Genomic DNA, 22690 nt, shown 5'->3' on the forward strand with positions numbered 1-22690 from the left:
ATTCTGAACAAGCTGACACTTCAGTCCCCAGATCCACTTTGTTTGAACCAATACAACAGCTTTCAGTCACATTACAGGATAGAACCATGAAGAATTAATGTGACGTTACAGAGCTCAAGTTTGAAAAAATGATGCCTGCAATAATTTCGTTCACATACACAAACTACAAGGTGGTCAACACATGAATTGCAGTATTCAAAATAGGGCTGTCCCCTTGACTCAATCATTAGTTGGTGAAAAGAGTCTTCGTCTTAGGTTTTTTTTATTTAATGGAGGCAGGTGGGACAGAGAATACAGCACCTGAAGCGATGTAACGTCACAGCAGTTCTGACCGGCCTGTGGGGTTGAAAACTGCAGGCGAGTTGCAAAAACCTCCAACTTCATTCAAAATTTAGTTACACAAAGAACAGTCAAAGCTCTGCTGCCAAAATAGCATTACATTTGGTGAAGAGCGCATCCTGACTTGGCACTCAATATACTTGTAGAACAATGACTCGGTCCCACCTCTGGTACTCGGTACCGCCAGATGCTCTGAGTCGAGGAACTAGAACTGGTATAAGCCGAGATAAAGTTCATCCCTTGTGGCAATATTATGGAGCAATAAGTGAACGGAAAGAACTCAAAAAAAGTTTTTTGTCCCTCAGCACCAGCTACAGCAACAATCTAAAAGTTTTAATGACAACTGGAGAAAGAAAGCAGAAGACTTCTGAAAAATAAAGCTCGGCTACATTTCAGCCCCTGATGGCCTTGGATCAATTCACTCTTGAAGTTTCTGTCCTGTCTCCTTCATCTCGTGCAACTTCCTCTCTCTGGCACTGTCTGTATAAAAGGGAAAAAAAAACAGCTGCTCAACATCACAACAGCACAGATCATTGCATGGACAGTCCATTTTACAGCCCAGACAGTCCATTTGCAGTCTCTCAACATGATGTTTCACTTGTCAACAGCTGTTATGACGCTACACAATGCACCACTACAACAGTCACCTTTATTCAGTGGCTATTGCAGCTTGTACACATTGACCAGCATCTTAAAGAGTTGTGTATACGTCTGTGTGTAGGTGAGAGCCAAACAAAGAGTGGGAGATGCTTCGTATCTTCAAGCAGCAGTTGGAGGCGTTTCAAATCGTTTAGAAAACACATCAGCAGCAGAGTCTGTTTCTTTTTAAACCTCAGGTGGAGCCCCCAAAATCGATTATAGACCCGGCAGCTGCAACAATTACACTTTGTCTCGAGTTAAGATGCATCTCTTAAATTTGTGCTGCAAAGAACTGTGGAGCCTTTTGTTGAGAGGTAAGTCTCACCTGTGGGAGTCACAAGCGGCGAGTAAACTTTGATTGTGGACAGACAGCTCAAGCAGAGTGCTGAGCGTCGATAAATCATGTCTAGACACAGCCGGGTAAAAACCAACAGCGGGGTGGTGGATGACAATTGTCCTCCCACATCTCAGTGAAATTCAGCTCAGGTTCTACCTTTTACTTCAACATCGTTCACAATCAAAAAACAAGAAACATTTCAGGAAAGACACGTGATGTAGCAAAAGGGTAAATTCAGATGAAATGTGAGCCGTGTACACTGGCAGACTTTTCCATCATTTTTAAAAATAGAAACTTGTAGTGAAGTCTTTGCGCCTGCTGCTCCGTTTCGTTTTGTTGTACGCATCAGAAAAATAAATCATTCATTAGCTTCAGACCCTCTGACTGCTGCAGGATCCCCACATACATCACGAGGCCCTGTTATTCTCCAGCAGGGCCACATGAGGCTTGTCAGTGCCTGTTATAAAGAGATATATGGTTATTTATAGCTGTAGTGCAGCTGGTGGCTTAAGTTTTTCTAGGAAAAGAAAGGAGCTGAGGAGTGAGTCATGGCTGAATCTGGTGGCCACAGAGCATCAGGCACAGACAGTTGGAGGACGAGAGCAACAGGTGCTTGGTTGTACGGATTTCTGGATACACATATGAAAAGCTGTATCAGATGGCCTTTTCCACCAACATAGAAAGTTAGAATTTGGTTCCCAGCTGGAGCAAAACAATAGCAGGCTTTCCTTTGGAACCGAAGTGGGCTCAATTACAATGGTTCTTTGCAAAAAAGGGTGGAAATACTGATCGGTTCACTAGAAAGCACCAAGGTTCCAAGGATCCTGACTGCAGCCAGATCAACAACCAGAGCTAATATGGTGGAGAAGGACCATGAGAGGAACAGAGAGACCTTAAAGGGGCACTCCACTGATTTAGTTCTTTAAAATTCCTCTATAAAGTTGAGGGGTTTGCAAGAGACTTTTGTATAACATCAACAAATCTACAGTCATGCTATAGGCTGTGCTTTAGCTAAATATTAATGAGAAAAGTCACCACTATTTATGTGGAGGTAGACAATTGAAGCATTAAATTCCTCCGTTTGTGCTGTGTTCTCCTGCTGAACGAGCCACGTCGGCAGCGCTCACATGCACCAGAAAGCTTCTGACGCCCACTATTCCTTTGCTGGATGGAAAAAAAAACATATCTAGCACATCCCCTGGCTACCCAGAGGCGGAGACTAGAAATTCAAGCCTGTAGTTCTTCCTTAACACCAACTACACCACTAGATGCAGGAAGAACAAGAGATTTTGCAGCAGGAGAACTCAACATTCTCTGTCAATATACTAACAAACACTGAGGAATTTATGGCTTCAATTGACCCTTCCTAAGTCCCGCCCCTTTTTGCTCTGTGCTCCAATGGCAGTTGAGCAAGCTTGGTACTCACTTTCTCCTTTCCTGAGGGACTTAGATATGCTATGTGCAAAGCTTGACTACGTTGAAAAGAAAACCAAATTCTGAAAGATGTTGCTGTGGGACACAGTACTGTATATTCACATCTTACGTTTTAGCAAACTGCTAGCTTACTAGCAAGCTAATCTACATCATTGTTAGCAACTGTTTTGCCTGATAAAGATGTAGTATAAAACATCGCAAATAAATGTAATATTGCAAGTTAGACAGTGCAGGAGCTCTTTTGCTGTTTTTTGTTTCTCTCATCCCCCTTCTATGCACCTGACGTATTTTTTGTTCTCTAGCATTTTGCTAACATTATCTAACTTCATATGTAACCCTTTATGTGGCTTTTACAGGAGGAAGTTGACTGAGGTACCAAGTTTGTTCAACTGTTATTAGATCACAGAGCGACAAGAGGTCGACGAATGGTCAATTCACTTTGCCATCAACACTGATTGGTCATGCAAATCACGCCTCTATTGTCGCAAAAAAATATCAAAATTGAAGTTGCAGAGTTATCCTGACTTTTAGAGAAATTCCATAAACTCTGGATCACATCATTTTATTTGACCCTAACTGCCTGGTAAACATCTACATCGGTCGCTCTCCCAGTTTGTAATGCATAATTAATCTGATGACATCCCTGTGACGTCATCTGACTTGTTTTCTCAAACTTTAGAAAACTCATTGTGCCTTTTCTTTCACAAGCTTAGCAGTACTTCTCATGACAAGTAAACCAAAATCGGTAAAATAGGTGGCGTGCCCCTTTAAATAAAGACGTCAATTCCAGTGTTGGGCAAGCTACTTGGAAAATGCAGTGAGCCTACAAGTTATTCTACATTAAATGAAGCTGGACTACACTGAAGCTACCCACCAGAGAAATGTAGCAAGCTAAGCTACAATAAAATGATAAGTAGCTTAATCACATCAAAGCTATTTTTTTAAAGTAAAAATAAAGTATCTATGTATCTGTCTGGTTAGTAGTATATTTATTAGCCCCCTTTTGTAGTAGGAGCCGTCTACACAAATATCACATTATTTATTTAAATTCACCACAACAATTTGGTTTTGTAGAGAAGTTTGTAAAAAAAAAAACAAAAAAAAAAAACTGCACAAGTAATATTTCAGAGTAACATAATCCAAAGTTATACTTTTCAGCTTCCCCTGTCTTCTCATTTTTCCTACCTCTTCCTGCCCAAATTCCCTTCACACACAAGCGCGCACACGCACACACAGTTTTATTTTTTTGTTGCCAAGGGACACGTTGCTAGCTTGTGCCATGTTAGCTGTTGGTGTTTGCTGACTGAGTTGTGATGATTAGCTCAGCTAGCGATCGTTGTGTTAACTTCGGGAAATACCTGAATGTGTGTCCTTAAATTTGTGTTGGACATCTTGGATGTTGACAGGAGCTTCCTTTTGTGGTTCCACAGTAAACACCGGAACGTGTAACTGTTCTGTGAGGACTCGATCAGTAACATGAACTTGTTAAAGTTTGGTCATCAAGATTCACGACAAGTACACGTCTCTGCCCCCTCCTCTGCCACTGTCTCCTGCTGCGCGCGCTCCATCTTGCTCCGCTGCGACAATTCGCGTCCATCTTTTTCTGACGCGCATCAGCTGGAGAGCAGGTACGTGACGTCACATGGAAGAGACGCATTTAAGGTTTAGAAATGCGTGGGGAAATGTAGCTCCTGTGGACGCTACCGCGTTATTTGATCACTAAAGTGGCTTCACTACTGAAAAGCTATTTGATGTAGAAAACAGCGACGTTACGTCCACGTTATTGAGAAATGTAACTAGTAACGCCGCTACTGCCCAACACTGGTCAATTCTTGTAAATGGATAAAATCAAAATGTACATGGCAAATCCACTGCTACAATCAAACAGAGTTTAATGAATGAAACGTGTGATTAAATACACAGAGGAATAAAAAAAATCAGCTTAATACACAACCCCAGTGTGTGTCAGTGTGTGTATGTGCAAGAGAATCAGGAGTCCCATAATGTACCAGTATAGTAGTGTAGACTGAAAGAAAGGCATGCCGAGTAAATGATTTATCACCAGGCAGTTGTATACATGTTGTCAGTATTCTGCAGTTATCCTGTACTGTATGTACAAAAACTGAACGTTTCACGAACCGAACTGAAAAACCTTTTTTCTTTTAACATTCTGCAGAACCTGGTGCAAGGGTTGTTGCCAATGTCCAGCGTACTTAGAGCAACGTCTGCTGTCAAAAAAATACAAAAAAAAAAAAAAAAAAGGTGTCGAGTGTAAGAAGTGCTTTGGTTTGACCTACTGTATATCAGCCACTGTGTTGCCTCTAAAACTTCATTTCCATCAGTTATTAACGCAAGTGTGCGTTCAACAAGGAGTCCTCTTTAGCTTCACTGCCTGATGAAACGTTCTCTGTGGAGATTTCTGTGTGAGAATAAAGTTTTCCATCTTCATTCCAGGAAAAAAAAAAAATAAAATAAACTCAGAAGTTAAAGGAACAGTTCAGATTTTCTGAAGTGGGGTTGTATGAGTCTGTGTTATAGTAGATTGCAATCAACACGCCCCCAGTTTGGAGAGGCGACAGGTGTGCTGTTGTGGGAGGCTAAGCAATGTGTTGCTGTTGGTCGGGTCAGCAGCCAAATGTATTCTCAACCTGGGGTTCAGGACCCCATAATTTCTGGGGGTCACCAGATAGTTGTGCTGAAAAGTAAAATGACATATTGTGGCACGCAGCCCGCCTCAAGAAATGTGACATCATCTCATTAATGGTTATAAACCAGCACAAAAATAAATTAGCAACATAAACCAGCATGTTCTGAACATTAACAAAAAGTGCCATTTGCATTTTGTAACATAAAAAAGCAAAGTTAAACTATTCAGTAATACTACTACAGCAATAGGCACATTTTTACATTATTCTACTTGTCCCAGTGATAGACTTTGTCTTAGAATAGATTTTATAGTGTGTATACTGTAATGTACTGTGAGCAGACGGGGTTGGGCTGCTGTCACCAACCTGCTTAATCTGTGGGTTTACAACTTGAAAAGGTCGAGAACCACTGACCTAAAAGAAAGGCCTACCTAAAAACGTCAATATCAGTTTAAGTGTATGCTATATGTAGAATATTTTCACCACTTTACCTTGCTGTCAGACAGCCTTTTTCAACAGGAAACTGCTGTCATATAAGTGAAATGTAGCTCACCGCAAAGCAACCAGACTCCTTTTGCAAAAACAGCAATTTTACCTTTCAGAACATGGAAGTTGCTGGTCTGGCCTCGATCGGTTAGTTTGTTTGTGTTATTGTGTGACTTTGGTGTTTTAAAAGGTTAGTTTGGATTCACCAAAGTCCCACAATGACACAAAGAAAATAACAGCTATAGACAAGTGACTCATTTGGTTGGTTTGGAGAGAGCAGCATTTGGGTTATATAACTGCTGTTTCTCAGTGGAAAATGCTGCCTGACAGCAAGGTAAAGTGGTGACATATATTCTAAATGGAATGTGCGCTTAAACTGATATTGATTTATTTAGGTGAGCCTGTGTTTTGCTGCTGACCCTGTCCACAGCGGTACATTGCTTAGCGTCCTACGCCAGTACTCCTGCTGCCTGCTGACCACCATCTACTGTGGGGAATACACTGAATATTGATTGGAACCTCAAACAACCCCACTTCAAAAAATCCAAACTATCCTTTCATGGAAACTGTTTGTGCTTTGATGACACTGCTTATTTCTTTACAAAGGTGATGAGTTGTTAAAAAAAAGTGACCATTCCCTTTTTTTCTTTTGAAATGTTTGGGTATACAGTCAAAGTGAGGTAAAATCTTGCAATCACAACATCTCGTACATTTCAGGAGTGTGATAGTTTATCTGCAATATTTCAAATAAATGCTACTGAATGTATCTGTTTATGCCAACACACACCAAAACATCTGGACGACTACATCACAGATTATGGGGGGATTCATTGCCAATATTATACTGTACATTCACGGCTCAGTATGGTGCCAGTCTTTTGCTAATGTACACAAACATTTACAACTTACACAATGTTTGTAAAGTAGACAAACCTCAACTTGAGTTAGAAATTGAAATAAAATAAAATAAAAAAAAAGCCTTGTTGAACGCACCACACATCGGGGCACTAAACATTTTTTCACGGAGCTCTGCCACCTGATGACTGGAAACTGGAGCTAAATGGACCTGATTCTTCGCCATCCTCATCTTCTTCCAGCCGTCTTCCTCACAAGAATCCACTGAAACCAGCTCAACAAATCACCACATCAACGAATCACACCCAAGCTACGACGTTAAAACCGAGCAAACAAAATAACGAATATTGTCTCTGTCAGTTTTTGCTCCTCTTGGTCAAACAAAGTGTCCATTCATTCCCCAAAATGTCTTTTTCATTTTTTTTTTGGCAAAGTTAAGGTCCAATCTTTTTCCCCCCACCAAACCCCTTTTTGTCTGTCCCACGGGTCCACCCGAGACTTCAGAGTCTGATTGGAGGCAGCAGCGGTCCATCATCGCTGAAGCAGCAGGATGGCCAACGGGAGCAGGAGTAGGAGGCTACAGAGGCGGGTTTGAGACGTGGCTGCGCCTTTGACTGGAGTGTTGTTTGGCGATTCGGCGTACAATCCCGGTCCTCTCCGAGAACACTGACCGCTCAGACACATCCCACTTCCTGAGCCGCTGATGTCATCACCTGGGGACGTCATGAGAGAGACAAGAAACACTTTTATAATAGGAAATTGTTTATTACTTTATTTTAAAAAAACATGAGAAGGCGATGAGTTGCATGCTGGCTGCCTACATACATACAACGCACTTCAATGAGGCTGATCTATCCCTTTAACAATGGGAATCGAACAATTACATAACCTGCATCTTCATGCGGATGTACAAATGTGTGAAAAGGGAGAAACATATCGGGATGGACGAGGTGTGTTGCATACAAAAAAAAATAAAAACACTTTCAAATACTTCTTACAGCACAAATATTAGAAAAGGACTCACTTGCATCCTGGAAGTCCACGTCATTTCCATCCAGTGCATTTTTCAGCCTGTTGCTCATGATTTTAAGTTGCATGATCTGCTGCCGGATGGTCATGTCTGGCTTTGTGATGTCAAGCTCCACTTCTGGGTTGTTGATCTGATTGGCCAAGCCGTCACCCATAACCTCTGGAAGGTACCTGATTGGAGGAGAGAAGGGTTAGTAGAAGAATGTGTGGCAACTTCATTTGGGCAACATCATCAACAGTGTGCACAGGGAAGGCAGGTAATTGGATGCACCGTCTGTCTATCACATCTAACACAGGCTGACTTCAACCAGTCAGATCAAACTCTTGCCGAAGCCGGTCAGGAGAAGAGCGAAAACAATCTTCTCCGTCGAGAAAAGCCTTCAGTGACGTTCTTTGCTCTTCAGTACTACTGCAGTACCTACACTAACCCTTGACTTTGCTTGAGATGCTTCCATGGATGCTTCTCGCCGTCGTCACGCCTAAAGCCACGCCCACAGCTGCCATTTGTCCCTCCTAGGATGCTGATTTGCTGCACGGCTTTAGGCGCGGACACAGCTGCTTCACATGGTTAAGCGTCAGAGGTGTTACCCGTTAAACAGCGACATGTATATAAACCTCACCACATTAAGAAGGCAGTGCAGTGCAGACCACTTGTGTAACACAACAGGTGCTTCGACATGCCCTTGTTAAATAAATGTTTTGCTACGTCTTGTCAGAGCTGAACGCCCTTCTGGTTTTTCTGGTTTGGGTGTATGGCAGAACAGCTGGTTAATGAAATGGTAATTTTTTTTGAAGCACGGCTCTATTGGAATAATTTGTTTACTTGCAAACACATGCATGCACTCACTCAGTAAATCTGCACAGCTGTGCTCAATCTTGTAAATTAGATGTGGCACTTTGTGCTGACAGCGCGGTCAGCAGATAGCACAAGCAGACAAACGTACTCACACATGCTTTTATTACTGCACTTGTGAGGACCCTCAATGACAAGAGTGCTACACCCGTTTTACACTCCTGTTATATTGTTGGACTCGCAGTGGAAAAAAAAAGTTCAACACTGATGCATTAGAACCAGATTTTTTTGTTCCATCATTTTGCCTCATCAAAACTTGGCACCTGCATTACCCACAATGCAACACAAACAATGACTACTGGAGATTCAGGTGTGTTATGTTGGTAGCTGCTCTAGCGCTCTATACCCAACTTGCAGCCTGTGGGTCAAATCAGGCCCCTGACGGGATGCCAGGTGGTCCTCCAACCATTTTCTAATTCACAAAAAAAGTTTTTCCCAGGAAGAAGGGAGAAATACGTCAGTTTTGTATGATGGAATAAATTAGGCTGTTAGTAACAGAGAGAAGGCTGATCTTTTTGTGATCTCTGTGCAAAGTGCAGCTTTGGCAGAGGCTAATTCTGATCCTATAAACATGTATTTCATAGTAAAAGAGCTTAAATATTCTCTTCATTCTGTCCCTGGTAGTGGCAGATTTTGTTTATGAATCATTCCACATTTCAGTGATTGCATGATGGAAGAGGTCCAGCTATGTTTACTGCTGTATAAACTGTTTCAAATGTTACAACTAAGATACAGTTGTAGACATTAAATACGGTAAAATATCAGATTTATCTGTCAATTTTTGTACCAAGTTACTTAACCTAATTAATGATGTTAATATGTCAGTTAATTTGCAAAAATTAATATCAAAGAAAGACGACTTGTGGGCCTTTTATTGTCTTTATTGTATTCATTTCTATCTGACAAATAATGTTTTAATGTTTGTTTATTGACCGGCTCTGGCTCTGACAGTTTGTAGTCTTCAGCCCCAACTGACACTGAAATCAATATCATAATGTCAATAAGAAGATTTATATCACAATATATAGTAAATATATGTATAATTATATCTAAAAATTGAAAATCCAAATAATTATTTCACATACAACTCTTTACTTTCATTAAAAAAAGTCTTTACTCGATTTTTAATTCTCTAATTTAGTCTAATCTAATGTACAACTTCTGTTTTTAATAATTAATTTGGGCAACAGAATTCATCAATGTCTGTGAAAATTTCATGCAAAGTAAAAATACAATATTTTGGAATTATTGCCCAGCTTTATGCTCATTGTAATCTCAGTCTACCTTCAACCAAGTTTCAAAGAATAACTTCACATCTTTTAATACTTGTCAGGTTCCCACACGAACTTCACTCGTTTGCTTTAATCGTCCCTCATGTTCATAATGGTCATTAAGAAAGCCCTCCCTAGCGTACTTTCAATGAAAGCGTGCTAGGAAGGGCTTTTTATTTGTGTCTTTTTAGTGCACAAATATGAAGCCTAGCAGTCCAAGTTAGATAAATCAAGTGTCTATCTTCCAAAGTTAGTGTTTGTTTAATACGAACTTCCCTTGTTCCAAGACGGTTGATCTTTTTCCCTCATGTCTTCCATTGGAGGTGCATTAGGAAGAGATCTCTTGCTAGAAAGTATTGGAAAGACCTGTTTCGGTGGTTTTATAAGCAAATGAGACAGACTTTCTTTCTACCAGAGATAGAAAATACTTCCTGCACGAAACTGCTCACAACAATGTGTGTGGATTATCTTGAGTAACCAGATCCTGAAAGTCAAAGTTTCGAAACATTAGTCGGAGACTCCTCAGTCCACTGAGATTCTTTGAGCTCAGCAGTCTTTTTTTTTTTTGTCAGACAGTGTGCAGTGTACTTGTGAGGACATTTTGTCCCCCAAAAGTAGCTGCAGAGTGAGCGCTCCTTGACTTCACGCTGCTATTCAGGCTTAAGTCATTACACTGCATCATGTGTTCCTGTCTCTTTGGTGAAGATGTACTACATCTGAATGTCGCTGTCAGCCAATATGACAGTTCAATAAACTGCTGCTTTGAAATAAAGAGGAACAAATAGCTGAATATTCATATTGAACAGCCAAATCTGATTCAAATGAACAAATTTTGAGCCAGGTGCAGCACCAATTTCTGGAGAGAAATATCGATGTTGAGTTCTTCTAATGTATTTTTTGGCACTTTAGGCACCACACAAGCCGTGTGCCAACTAGTCCCATTATAGCGGAGAGAAGACAGACATCTCTATAACTGATATCTCCAAAACTCAGCAACTCACACCAAAACAAAACCCTTTTACTCCCAAAAGTCTCTTTAAAGGACTGTGAAACTGGGAAGTGGAGCAGTCAGTGTCCACGCTTTAAAAAAGTACCTTAATCTAAAGTACGGCCCAAATTATGCTGGATTGTTGGTGCTAATGATGATACTGATATTAGGAGAGAAAAATAACAATATATCAGCCAATATTCTTCTATACCAAATATGACATATACACAAACACACGTGTGTTTTAACCACTTATCTGAAATCAGGTCACAGAGGTAACAGTTCCAACAGGAGACCCCAGACATCCCTTTCCCCGGCTACATTAACCAGCTCTGACTGGGTGTTCTCGAAGCGTTCCCAGGCCAGGGTGGAGATATAATTCCTCCACCTAGTCCTCGGTCTGATCCATGGCCTCCTCCCAGCTGGACGTGTCTGGAACACCTCCCTAAGGAGGCGACCAGGTGGCATCCTTACGAGATGCCTGAACCACCTCCTTTCTACGCAAAGGAGCAGCGGCTCTACTCCGAGTTCCTCACAGATGACTGAGCTTCTCAACCTATCCCTGAGGGAGATGCTAGCCACCCTCCTGAGAAAATTCTGGCCGCTTGTGTTCGCAGTCTCGTTCTTTTGGTCATGACCAACCTTCATGACCCAAGGTGAGAGCAGGAACAAAGACTGAGTGGTAGATCAAGAGCTTTGACTTCTGGCTTAGCTCTCTTTTCGTCAAAGCGAGCTAAATACCGCTCAATTGTCCCCTCACTCGGGAACAAGACCCCAAGACACTTAAACTCCCTCACTTAGGGTACGGACTCATTCCCTACTCAGAGTAGACAATCCTCTGGTTGAATCATGGCCTCAGACTTGGAGATGTTGATCCTCATTCCAGCCGCTTCACACTCGGATGCGAACCGATCCAGTGAACGCTGGAGGTCACAGACCGATGATGCCATCAGAACCACATCATCTGCAAAAAGCAGCTTTGCCACTAAACTGCAAACCCTCACGTTTTTTGCAATGACCTCTTATAAGTGGTCAAAACTTTAATGCAATGGACGCATGGTATTTTACAGTGAAACAATAAACCTTATTGTTTATTTATTGGGCACTGAAAGAGTATTTACAATGATATTAAGAATATGCTACAAATAAAAAAAACAAATAGAGCAGAATATGTCTATATATTTACTTGAATTAAGAAAAAGGATCAAATTTACACAGAATGCTGCCTATAAATCTGACAAATAATTCATTAGGTTCTGTTATGTCTGCATATTGGACTGCATAAATGCAGACAAGATAATATCGGTCGTGCTCTAGTTAAGTTTAAAATTCAAGTTTAAAACTCTTTGTCCTCACAAAGATATAGGTACAAACACACACACACACACGCCATGTGCTTACTGGTGGGATTTAATTTATGTTCTTCAAGCTGCTTAAAATTTTAAACAACCCTATTTAAACTCCGTACTCCAGCCCTACACTCCATCTCCCACTCTGAGAATTTATTACAGTTGTAATTTTTGTGTGTGTGACAGTTATTGAGCTCTCAAGAAATCCACAAGATGTCGCTGTCGAGTTTCAAACAGTTCATCACCGTTATAATTCACTCCGCGCCGCACGGACGCACACAAATTTCATCTTTCCTTAATCTGTCACACACACTCAGCGGTTCATCTATATTTCATGGCCTTTCTCACCTTTTTTCCCTCTTTCACACACACACACATACTCACGCATATACATCTATATTTTATGCCTTTTGACTGTCATATATTTCTGAGTGTTCTGCTCAGCATAAATCTCATCAGTTGGCTGTAATCCAACCACTTTAAAGCGTGTGAGGTTTGCGTTTGTGTGTGAGTTTGTAGGCATGTAGGCAACGTTTCCACATGGTTGAAGAGCGGCTGAAAAATGCGCAGGGCTGTGTGAGTGTGTGTGCTGCGGGGTGTGAATCTCAACGGGCTTCTGAATCGCTGCATGTGGAGGAAATGTCAGCCCAGAACACCTCAGAATAAATTTCCATACACGGCTGTTTTCAGTTTGTCTGAGAAGAAAAAGCTTGTTGCCTCTTTTGTTATGACACAAAAGATGCAAATGGCCTTCAGCATGAAGAGAACTGGCCTGTATCATAGCAACTTTATCAGAAGCTAGCTTTCTCCTCTCCTGCCTTTATTCTCCTCTCTTTCAGCTTTCAAGTGCTAAATAACACAAGTTTCCTTCTTGTGATGCATCGTGTTTACATGATGCTCGGATTCAACTTGTGCTGAACAGTTTTTTCACACCTTGAAAGTGTTTTACTCAACACTCAAGTTTTCTGTTGAAGGATGGAGGAGCAGCTGGTTTAAAATCTTGGTTGCAGGAACATTAAGAACATCAACGGTTCAGTAGTTAAAATCAGAAATGTATAAACACACGATGCATTGATGATTCAGTGTCACAAAGCCCTCCTGAAGTGTAACTGAAAAATGAACAAACATGTTAAATGGAGATAAACTTCAGGGCCCGTATTCACAAACATTCTGAGAATCCTGTCAGACAGATCCAAACTTTTAAACATTTCTAACAAGGAGTGATTTAGAAACGTCTCAGAGCAGAATTCTCTTAATGAGCCTGTTGCTAGTTATGATTCATGCAATTAAAGAATATTATTGGTTGATCCAAAAGAGAATAAAAATGGAAAAAATGCACTCTTAGTGATAATGGGCATTAGGGCTGTAACTAACGATTATGTTCATTTAATTGATTAATAGTTGTTTGTTTTAAAATGTCAGAAAAATTTCCAAAATGTCAATTAGTGTTCCCAAAGCCTAAGACAATGTCCTTAAATGTCTTCTTTTACTTACAACCTAAAGATATTCAGTTTACTGTCATTGAGGAGTAAAGAAACCAAAAATATTCACATTTAAGAAGCTAAAATCAGAGAATGTTGACTTCTTTTATGGCTAATTATGGTTTGTGATTAACTTTTATCTTTTAGGACCTGCTCTTGAATTTAACGGGAAATTCTTAGAAAATGTCACAATTCTTTTTTAATTTTTTTTATCACTAGGAGCAAATCCTCGTATGAGGAATGCTTTGTGAAAACAGCCCCAGATGAAACAGATTCTCAAAATATTCCTGAACAGGTTACAGATGGAGGAGTTTATTTGTTTGGTAATTCCAGCTTTGAAACTGAAGAGCGAATCTTCATTTGACAAAAACCAAAACAATATTTTAATGTTGAGGTTATGAGGTTATATTTCTAATCTAACCTAGAACCAGGCCGTGTTCTGAATCACCTACTAACACCTTCAAAAAATCTCGCTGTTTCAACCCAAACCATATTTCTTCCCCCCTAAATCCAACCAAGAAGAGCTTTCCAGCAGAAAGCCTTGAAGTAAACCTTTTTCTGTATGCTTCCTCCTCACCTGGCTTTCGTCATGCCATTCCAGCATTTATCCTGACCGGCGCCTCCTGCTGCCAGTTTGCTGCACAGTGCCATGGGGAGCTGGACCCAGTACTGCCTCATGTCCCTCAGCTTACTGGACAGATCTGACACCTGAGGACAGAGACAGCTCACTTTGTTTTGCAAGTCACAAATCCTATAGTTTGGGTGCAGAATCACAAAACAAGCCATGATGTTTTATGTTCATCATTAAGCTGAGAATGGATGTGCTTGCAATTATTTTTAATCCTTTGATAACAGGTTCATTTATCTTGTTACCTTGAGAAAACAAAAGGCCAATTTCACAAGAAAAGACAATTTATCATGAGAAAACACTCTGTGTGTGTGTGATGCTGCAGCCTTCTCTTTAAATCACGAGGACTAGTTCTCTCTAACAGAAAGACATGATGCACTGTTTTCCTGTGTTAGACCTTGACTGACGAACAGTCTGATGCATTGATCAATAATGGGTTCATTGATCGGACACTTTCAGCTGAAGTCGGTTGCTACAGTTGTCAAGCAGCCGTCTATGCACGCTGGCATGACACTCCTGAGCTCCGATAAACATTATTAGTAATAAGAGGAAACAACCTTTTGTTTTCTCATAATAACATCTTGACTATCTTCTTATCTCGAGATAAGAAAGCTCCTTGTCTTGAGAAAATGAAATAATTAACTGGTGACCTCGACACAACGGTATAAAAAGTAATAACTGCAAGCACAGCTGTTCTTGACTTCTGTACATGAGAATAGCTTTTTCATGGTTTCAGTCAAAATGTTCACTCTCACCAGATCTTGCAGATCCAGGGTTCTCTTCTAGACACCGTGTCTGCTGTTACTTGCTAATAGTGACAGCAGGGACAACTGGATTTGCAGCAGCCCTCAGTAACTGGTTCCTTTTATTAACATTATTCATATGTTACTGGTTTTTACAACAACCAGAAATGGATAATGAAGAAGACAAAACCACCTCTGCCATATTTAAGTGATGAAGTTGACACGAACTGCACAGGTTCTTGCAGACTTGCTAGACATAATTGTCAAAAGTAACATTACATGAAAAGTAAGTGTAAAAGTAGAAGATTGTGAACTTCTTATGACAGCTCATTCATTCATGCTCATACAGTAGAGAGACACTACCGCAGTAATGGCGGCTTGTTAGATTCCAGTACTTCGTCTGTGGCTTTTGAACCTTTGACCCTTGCTAGAATTAGTTTGCTTACTGCATTGGGAAGTGTTGGTTTACTGTCCTGTTCAGACTTGTGTGTCCATCTATGGGATGACACAAGAGGCCACAGCAGGTGGCTCTGAAAATAAGATGTCTACTGTCCAGGTGCCCCTTAAAAGAATGTGCGAGGCCTGACAACATGACAAGCTGTGACTTGTTCATAAACTCAAACTCTTCTGAGATATTTTTTAACTGACCCTGTCTCAAGAAGCAGGCAGAAAAGAAATATAACAAGTTAATAAATTACAAATCTCAGTGTTTCATGCTAATTTGTTTTCACAGTGCAAACATACTGTAGCCAGGAAGTCATCCATGAAATAAAACATCTTTGTACATCTTCTATGTACATGTACACACCTGCATCTCCAGTCTGAGTCCAGCGGTCGGAGAAGGTTTGTACTCTGATGCAGTCAGGGAGCCGCTCTTCTTCTTCTGCTCATGAGGGGTGGGACTTCCTGTTCCTGGCTCACCTGGAGCTCCACACATCTGGTACACCTACACGCACACAAGCACGCAGATACACATCAGCACAAAGACGTTGCTGAAGCAGCGAATCGCACAGCTGTGGAGATGCGTTGCAACACTTGTAATAACTACAACAATCCACTAGATGTCGCCAGAGACAAGTGTTTTAAACTGAGGCTGTGTTAAAGAACTGATACTTACTTGATTTATTTGAAGGATACATCTATAAAACCACTAAAACTTAGTGGTGAGAGTTTGAAACCATTAACTCTAACTCAGATATCCTCAAAGTAAGCACTCTGAGAGGAAAATAAATCTCTGTGGTTTTGATTATTCCTTAATGATCAAATTCAAACAAAAATCTGATAAAAAGGTCAGACTGAACTGTCAACATGTTAGACTTCATTCCCATATTAATCATATATTCCATTACTATTCATATATGACATTATAATATTCATATTATTGATTGACAGAATCAATCAGCTCGGTGGAGTTGGAGGATTTGAAGGTCTGGGCCAAGGCGAATGAAAAGGTGAAGGTTTTGATAAATAATTCTCGGGGTGCAGGACGGAGACATGAGAGCGAGAGAAGATGAAGTCAAAATGCGTGATGAGACGTCTTACTTTTGCCGTGAAGGTGTTCATGTTTTCCTGCAGGTAGTGAACGGCCTCATAGATTCGGGCGGGGATGGAGGAGAGGACCACATCGAGGCTGGGCTCCATGCTGAAACTAGAAGCCACCTGGATCATCGTGTCTGAACGCAGGAGTGAGCAGAAGAGAAGAGGGGAATTTTTCATAAACTCAGATTGATTTGTCACACAGCAGTCTGGATTAAAAAACTACAGGTCGTCTTATGAGTCAAGTCAAGTCATTTTTTAATTATATAGCATGAAATTTAACAGAAGTCTGTCTCAGGGAAGGTTTCATATAGAGCACGGCTGGAATATCCACTGAAAGCAAGCACGACTAGACTCTTGGGTGGGTCGCCAACTGTTATGACCTGTTATGAGCATTAATATCATCATCAGTAAGTCTGAAAATCTATTCGAGTGTCATAAATCATTTTAAAGTCAGACAAGAATGCAGCTGCAGATTAAAAAAGAAAAATATAAAAAATGATAAACACTAAGCGGACTTCATGCAAGAGCAGTTTTAGTTTCTTAGTCTGAATTTCTCTTCGGAAGAATCTGACCAAACAAGAGCTGCAACGATTGATCAGTTATTATTTAATTATTCAATTAGTTGCAGTTAATCAGTTTGCGTAAGAGTTTGGGTTGCAGGGAAAACGAGACGTTTGAAGATGACATCTTGTGCTTTAAGAAAAACTATGTTACACATTTCTCTTTTTTTCTGATATTTTATAGACCAAACCGTTAATTCATTAAAGAAAAAGACTCTATTAACTGAACAAACTTGTTTCAGCCTCAAGAATGCCACTCGCTCTGCTGCCATTTTTTCTCTGTCTATATCTGGTACTCGACTGTACATATTTTTAAACACCCTTATTTTGTATTATAATCATTTTCTTCTAATTGCTCTGTGTGCTACATTTTTCTGTTCCTGAATAGGAGCATCTGTAATGTGAACAATTTCCCCCCTGGCGCTCATTAAAGTATTTCTGATTCTGATTACTGATTAGCACAGCGGAGGTCTTCTCTTGCTCTTATGTTAATATTTTTCATGAGTTTCACACATTTTTCACACCCTTTTTTCCCTTTTTCAGAACAGTTAACACAGATCTCACAAAAAGACCCCAAACTCTGTTGGATTAACCGCATTAAACAAAAGTAAAACATCTATTCAAAGCTGACAGAATTCACTTGTATGATTATGAATCTTCAATGCGCCTGTCGGAAACTCCTTTGCACAACTCTTAAATCAGCAATCAGTCTATAAAAGGTACCGGCTCTGTGTCGCTGTTTGCAAGAATGGATCAAAGAGGCCAAAGGCACATAAGAAGATTTAGAAGCCACGGCAGAGAGACCGAGGAATTTGGGTTTATATGGTTGGTCCTGCTGTTGTGGTCCAGCTAAAAAGAGCAACATGGAAAAATCTGATGCAGTACAATACTGTGAAATTCTTTACTGGTTCTTTGGTGAAGTTCATGAGCACAAAAAAGACCTGCAAAATGTCTTCTTTTTTTAATTCTTTTACAGGGCAACCAAAAAAAGGTTAAAAGTGCAGACTGCTAATACATCTCATCTCTGTTTGCTATGAACTCTGGTGAACTAATTTCACCAGTTGGAACGAAATCACTGACTTGTCTGTCTACTCCAATTCTCTTACAATTATACAGTCTCTGTTAAATTATTAACCTCAGCGTTGTTGTCGTAACACTATTACTTGTGCATGTGTGAGTGAGCGCAAGTGTATATGTGTGCACTTTTAATATTGTCTGCTTTTTCTTCCTGTTGTTTCTCACTGACTTGTGAAGTGCACAGAGATTCTCTGAGAGATGTGCTTTTTATGCAAATAAATTCAAGTTGTATCACATTGAAGCTGCAAATTTCAGGTCAAATGAATGTTTTTCCTTGTGGAGAAGGCTTATGAGTTGCACGACAGGTCTTGACCAACACTAATTTTCGTTCATACCTCGTTCATACCTAAGAGAAAAATCGTAGTGGAGACAAGGAAAACAAATTTCCCTAAATCAGTCGCATGTGCAACATGAGAAAAAAACTGTTCTTGCATGAGCTCCGATGTCTGTTCCAGGGATCCACTCGTCCACCAACAAGAACATCTGGGTTATCCTCCAGCTTTACTCTGCAGTGTCTGAATCTTACCTATAAGGTTCTGCCACTCGGGGTCCAGGTCGGCTTGGTTGGCCAGGCAGCCCTTCATGACGTTGGAGCAGTAGTTGGAGCAGGGTTTGACGGAGGCGAGGCCGCGACAGTGGGGGCAGTAAACCAGCTTCATCAGGGCCTTCATGCACTCTGGACTCAGAGAGACCTGGAGAGGTCAGACAGGACAGTTAGCACCAGATATTTTGGAATGGGGTTGTATGAGGCATTTATCCATAGTCAGTGTATTACCGACTGTCGATGGCGCTCAACATGCCCCTAGTTTGTGGAGGCAGCAGAAGTACCAGTGCAGGAAACTACATAATGTACTGCTATGGACAGGGTCAGCAAAAAAAAAAAAAGTATTTTAGCCACTATCAGTTAAAGTGTGCACTATACCCACCCTGCCTTCAGACAGCCTTTTCCAGTAAGAAAACAGCTGTGTAACTTTGGTGAATCTGAGCCATTGCTTTAAAACACCAAAGTCACACAACAACACAAACAAACTACATGATCATGGCAGCAGTAGACCAGAAACTCCTGTGTTCTGTGAGGTTAAATGTGCTGATTTTGCCCAACGAGTCTGATGACCATAGAGATAGTGACACAAAAGCTTATATAACAGCAAACATTAAATCGTAAAGGGCCGCGTGACAGCAGGGCAAAGTGGTGAAAATTTTACTTTGATGTCAAACAGCCTGATGGGAAATCGTTCTCTCCAAATTAACCAAACTCCATAGGAGAAATCAGTCATTTTAATAAATTATTTCATGAGCTAATCAGTAATGTGTAAGTGTTTTTTGTGTTATTGTGGGACTTTTGTGAATCTAAATAATCATTTTAAAACAGCAAAGTCACACAATTACACAAGCAAACAGCCATATTGAGGCAGTGGTTGTAGACCAGCAACTCCCTTGTTCTGCAATGTAAAATTTCTGATTTCGCCTATGGAGTTCAGTTGGCTTGGAAAGAGCAATATTTGGCTTATATAACTGTGGTTTCCCATCAGAAAAGGCTGTCTGACTGCAAGGTAAAGCAGTGAATATATTGTAAATATAATGTAAAGTTAAAGTGACATTTTCTTTAAGTGGCTAAGACAGATTTTGGTGCTGACCCCGTCCAAAGCAGTACATTGCTTAGCTTCCTAGAACAGCTGATTCTCCAAACTTGGGCCACAAACTCTCCCTTTAATGCAAGGTATTTTCAGCCTTTATTACAATGTTCTGGGAAATGTCTCAATTTAAAATCTGACTCTGTTAAGTTGCTGTTCAGCTCTGTTTGTACTCCATGGCAGCCATGCAAAGCAGTGTAAACAGTCCAAGGAAAAAAATAAACAGTAGAGGGCGGTGTTGCAACATTTTAAGGGACGTCACCTGAACAAGACAGCTATGATGGCCCTCCTTTTCTTTCTTTATACAGTACAGGGTTTCTGTTACACTGTCAGCTTCTGATTATGTTTGCAAGTCATGAAAGGTGTCCAGTTCCACAGTGGAGTTATTTTACCACTACCCTGCACAGATGTAATGGAGGGACACTTAAAACCAAAGGCAACTCCAAAATGAAGCAAGATTTAAACTACTTGCGTGCATTTTCCTACGAGCCTTCTCACATTTATTTCTGTGCGGCATGAAAACCCCGTCCACAGACTCTTGAAAGTTGCCTGAGTATATAAAATCACTGTCACTGTCAACATGATGTCTGCATTAATTTGTGTCAGCGTTACATTATCGCTGTGCGGTAATGTGGTTTAAGTGCTGACTGACTTAAAAAGTCTGCGCTAATAACAATAATGTAGCTTTGACGAAAATTAATGCAGACATGAGGTTCACTGTGATCCATTACACAGCTCAAGTTAGTTTCAAGAATGAGCTCTGACTATTACATTAATTGGAAAGGAGGAGGAACTAATGCATGCGCGGGACTGTAGGGGAAATGCATTCGAATTTTTATAATGCAGCAGAATATTATGGAAAATGATTAGCTGTGATGTCAAATAATGGATATGTGAGTTGTGGGATAGTTTGGATATTTTGAACTGGGGTTGTATGAGTTACTTATCAATCGTATTTGCTACAGTTGATGCCAGTTGGCACAAACCCAGTTAGGAGAGGCAGAGAGGGGCACCAGCATAGAAGCTAAGCGATGAACTGCTGTGGACAGGGTCAGCAACAAAAGGCACATTAAACCCTTAAAAAAAGATCCATCCAAAAAAAATCAACATCAGTTTATGTGCACACTATATTTAGAATATTGCAGCTGCTTTGCTTTGACATCAGACAGCCTTTTCTGACGGGAAACTGCCGTCATACAAACCAAAAACTGCTCTTTCCAAACAAACCAAACTCCACAGACAAAACATTTTATCTTGCAGAATGCAGGAGTCCCAATCCAAGGCTGCCTTGATCTGTAGGTTTATTTGTGTTATTGTGTGACTTCTGTGAATCTGAACCATCCTTTAAAAACACCAAAGTTACACAATAACACAAACAAACTAACATATTTATGAGGCACAGCAGAACAGCAGCCCTCATGTTCTGCAAGGTAAAATGACTGGTTTTGTTTATGGAGTTTTGTTGGCTTGGAAAGAGCAATATTTGGGTTACATTACGGTGGTTTCCCATCAGAAAAGGCTTTGTGTTTGCATGAAAATATCCTAAATATAGGATGTTTTTGGTGGACCTTCTTTAAAGTGGTTCAAACACCTTTTGTTGCTGACCCCGTCCACAGCAGTGCCCCTCTCTGCATACCGACCACCATCTACTGTAGGTAACACCCTGACTATCAATAACTACCTCATTCAAACCCACTACAAACTATCCCTTTAAACCTAAAAAAATCACTGCTATGGTCCTTTAAATTGCACATTTGTGTTGGAGAGACAGTAAATCTAGCGTGCTTACTTATAGGGGATGAATGAAGACAGAAGTGTGTAAAAAAGTCTTGTTGTGACCATAAAAGCTTGGTCAAACATTAACAAAAGTCTTTTGACAACACAAACACACAGAAGGAAACAATCACACAGTCACATCAGACATCTGAGTGTTGGGAAAAAACTGCTCCGAGAGTTGAAAAAAACATCATCACACCCATAATTTGACATCAGTGTTGTCATCCCTCCAAACGAGAGCTTTGTTCTGATGGCAGAGTCTGACACTTCATTTCTGATGATCTTTGTGTTTTTCATTTTTAGGGTGGAGACATTTTCTCTGACAGCTGGGTGTGACGACCACGCATCCATCATATCTGCTTTCTTGGGAATCAGCCCAACACACACACACACACACACGCACACACACACACACGCACGATTTTCTCTCATCGAGACTGTGACTGTGATTGTTCGTGTCTTAGAGTTTGCGTCCTCAGTTTCTCTCACACCAACTCATCCTGTCTCTCTCTGTCTGCCTCACCGAGTCTCTGTTTGCGCCTCATGTACACACACACACACACACACACACACACACACACACGCACGCGTGTGTGGGTACACTGACCTGTGAGACCTTCCTGACCACCTCTCCGCTGACAATCAGTCCCTGGACAAACGACCTGGCTGTGACAAACGCCCGGATCACCTTTGCCTTCATGTCCCGGGGGATGTCTCCAAATGGCCGCAGCGTCTCCTGTTGCTTAGCAACGCATTCAAGGTAGTCCTCTGACAGCGTGACCTGCCAGACAGAGGTGACAGAGGGGGAAATGTGGCAGAGGTTTGCTATTTTTAAGTATTTCTTTTTGCCTTTATGAAATGCAGCAGCAGCCAGTAATGGAGCTGACAGTAAATGGGACGTGAGAGATGGGAGATGCAACGAAAGTCACAGGCCAGACTCTCCAAGTATCACCATTATGAGCGACGTTAAAATAGAGCAATCAAGTTTAGTTTATCCCCAAAAAGATGACTGTATTGTTGGCTGCTG

At 40.8% G+C, this 22690-nt stretch overlaps 1 protein-coding gene across 1 annotated transcript in view; it reads right to left on the reverse strand.

The window, feature by feature from the left end:
• Nucleotides 1–6591: 6591 nt before the first annotated feature.
• LOC146324304 (glypican-1-like) overlaps nt 6592–22690 on the reverse strand; it is a 64326-nt gene continuing 48227 nt past the window's right edge. The window contains exons 4-10 of the mRNA XM_084723617.1: nt 22271–22444; nt 18780–18945; nt 16620–16750; nt 15886–16023; nt 14284–14414; nt 7760–7935; nt 6592–7448 (exon numbers count right to left, since the gene is read on the reverse strand). Of these exons, the coding sequence (XP_084579743.1) occupies nt 7267–7448; nt 7760–7935; nt 14284–14414; nt 15886–16023; nt 16620–16750; nt 18780–18945; nt 22271–22444 (1098 nt within the window). The 3' untranslated portion in view covers nt 6592–7266. The remainder of the gene's footprint in view (nt 7449–7759; nt 7936–14283; nt 14415–15885; nt 16024–16619; nt 16751–18779; nt 18946–22270; nt 22445–22690) is intronic.

Source organism: Lutjanus erythropterus, chromosome 7, assembly GCF_056507025.1.
Source record: "Lutjanus erythropterus isolate fLutEry1 chromosome 7, fLutEry1.hap2, whole genome shotgun sequence".
NCBI lineage: Eukaryota > Metazoa > Chordata > Actinopteri > Lutjaniformes > Lutjanidae > Lutjanus > Lutjanus erythropterus.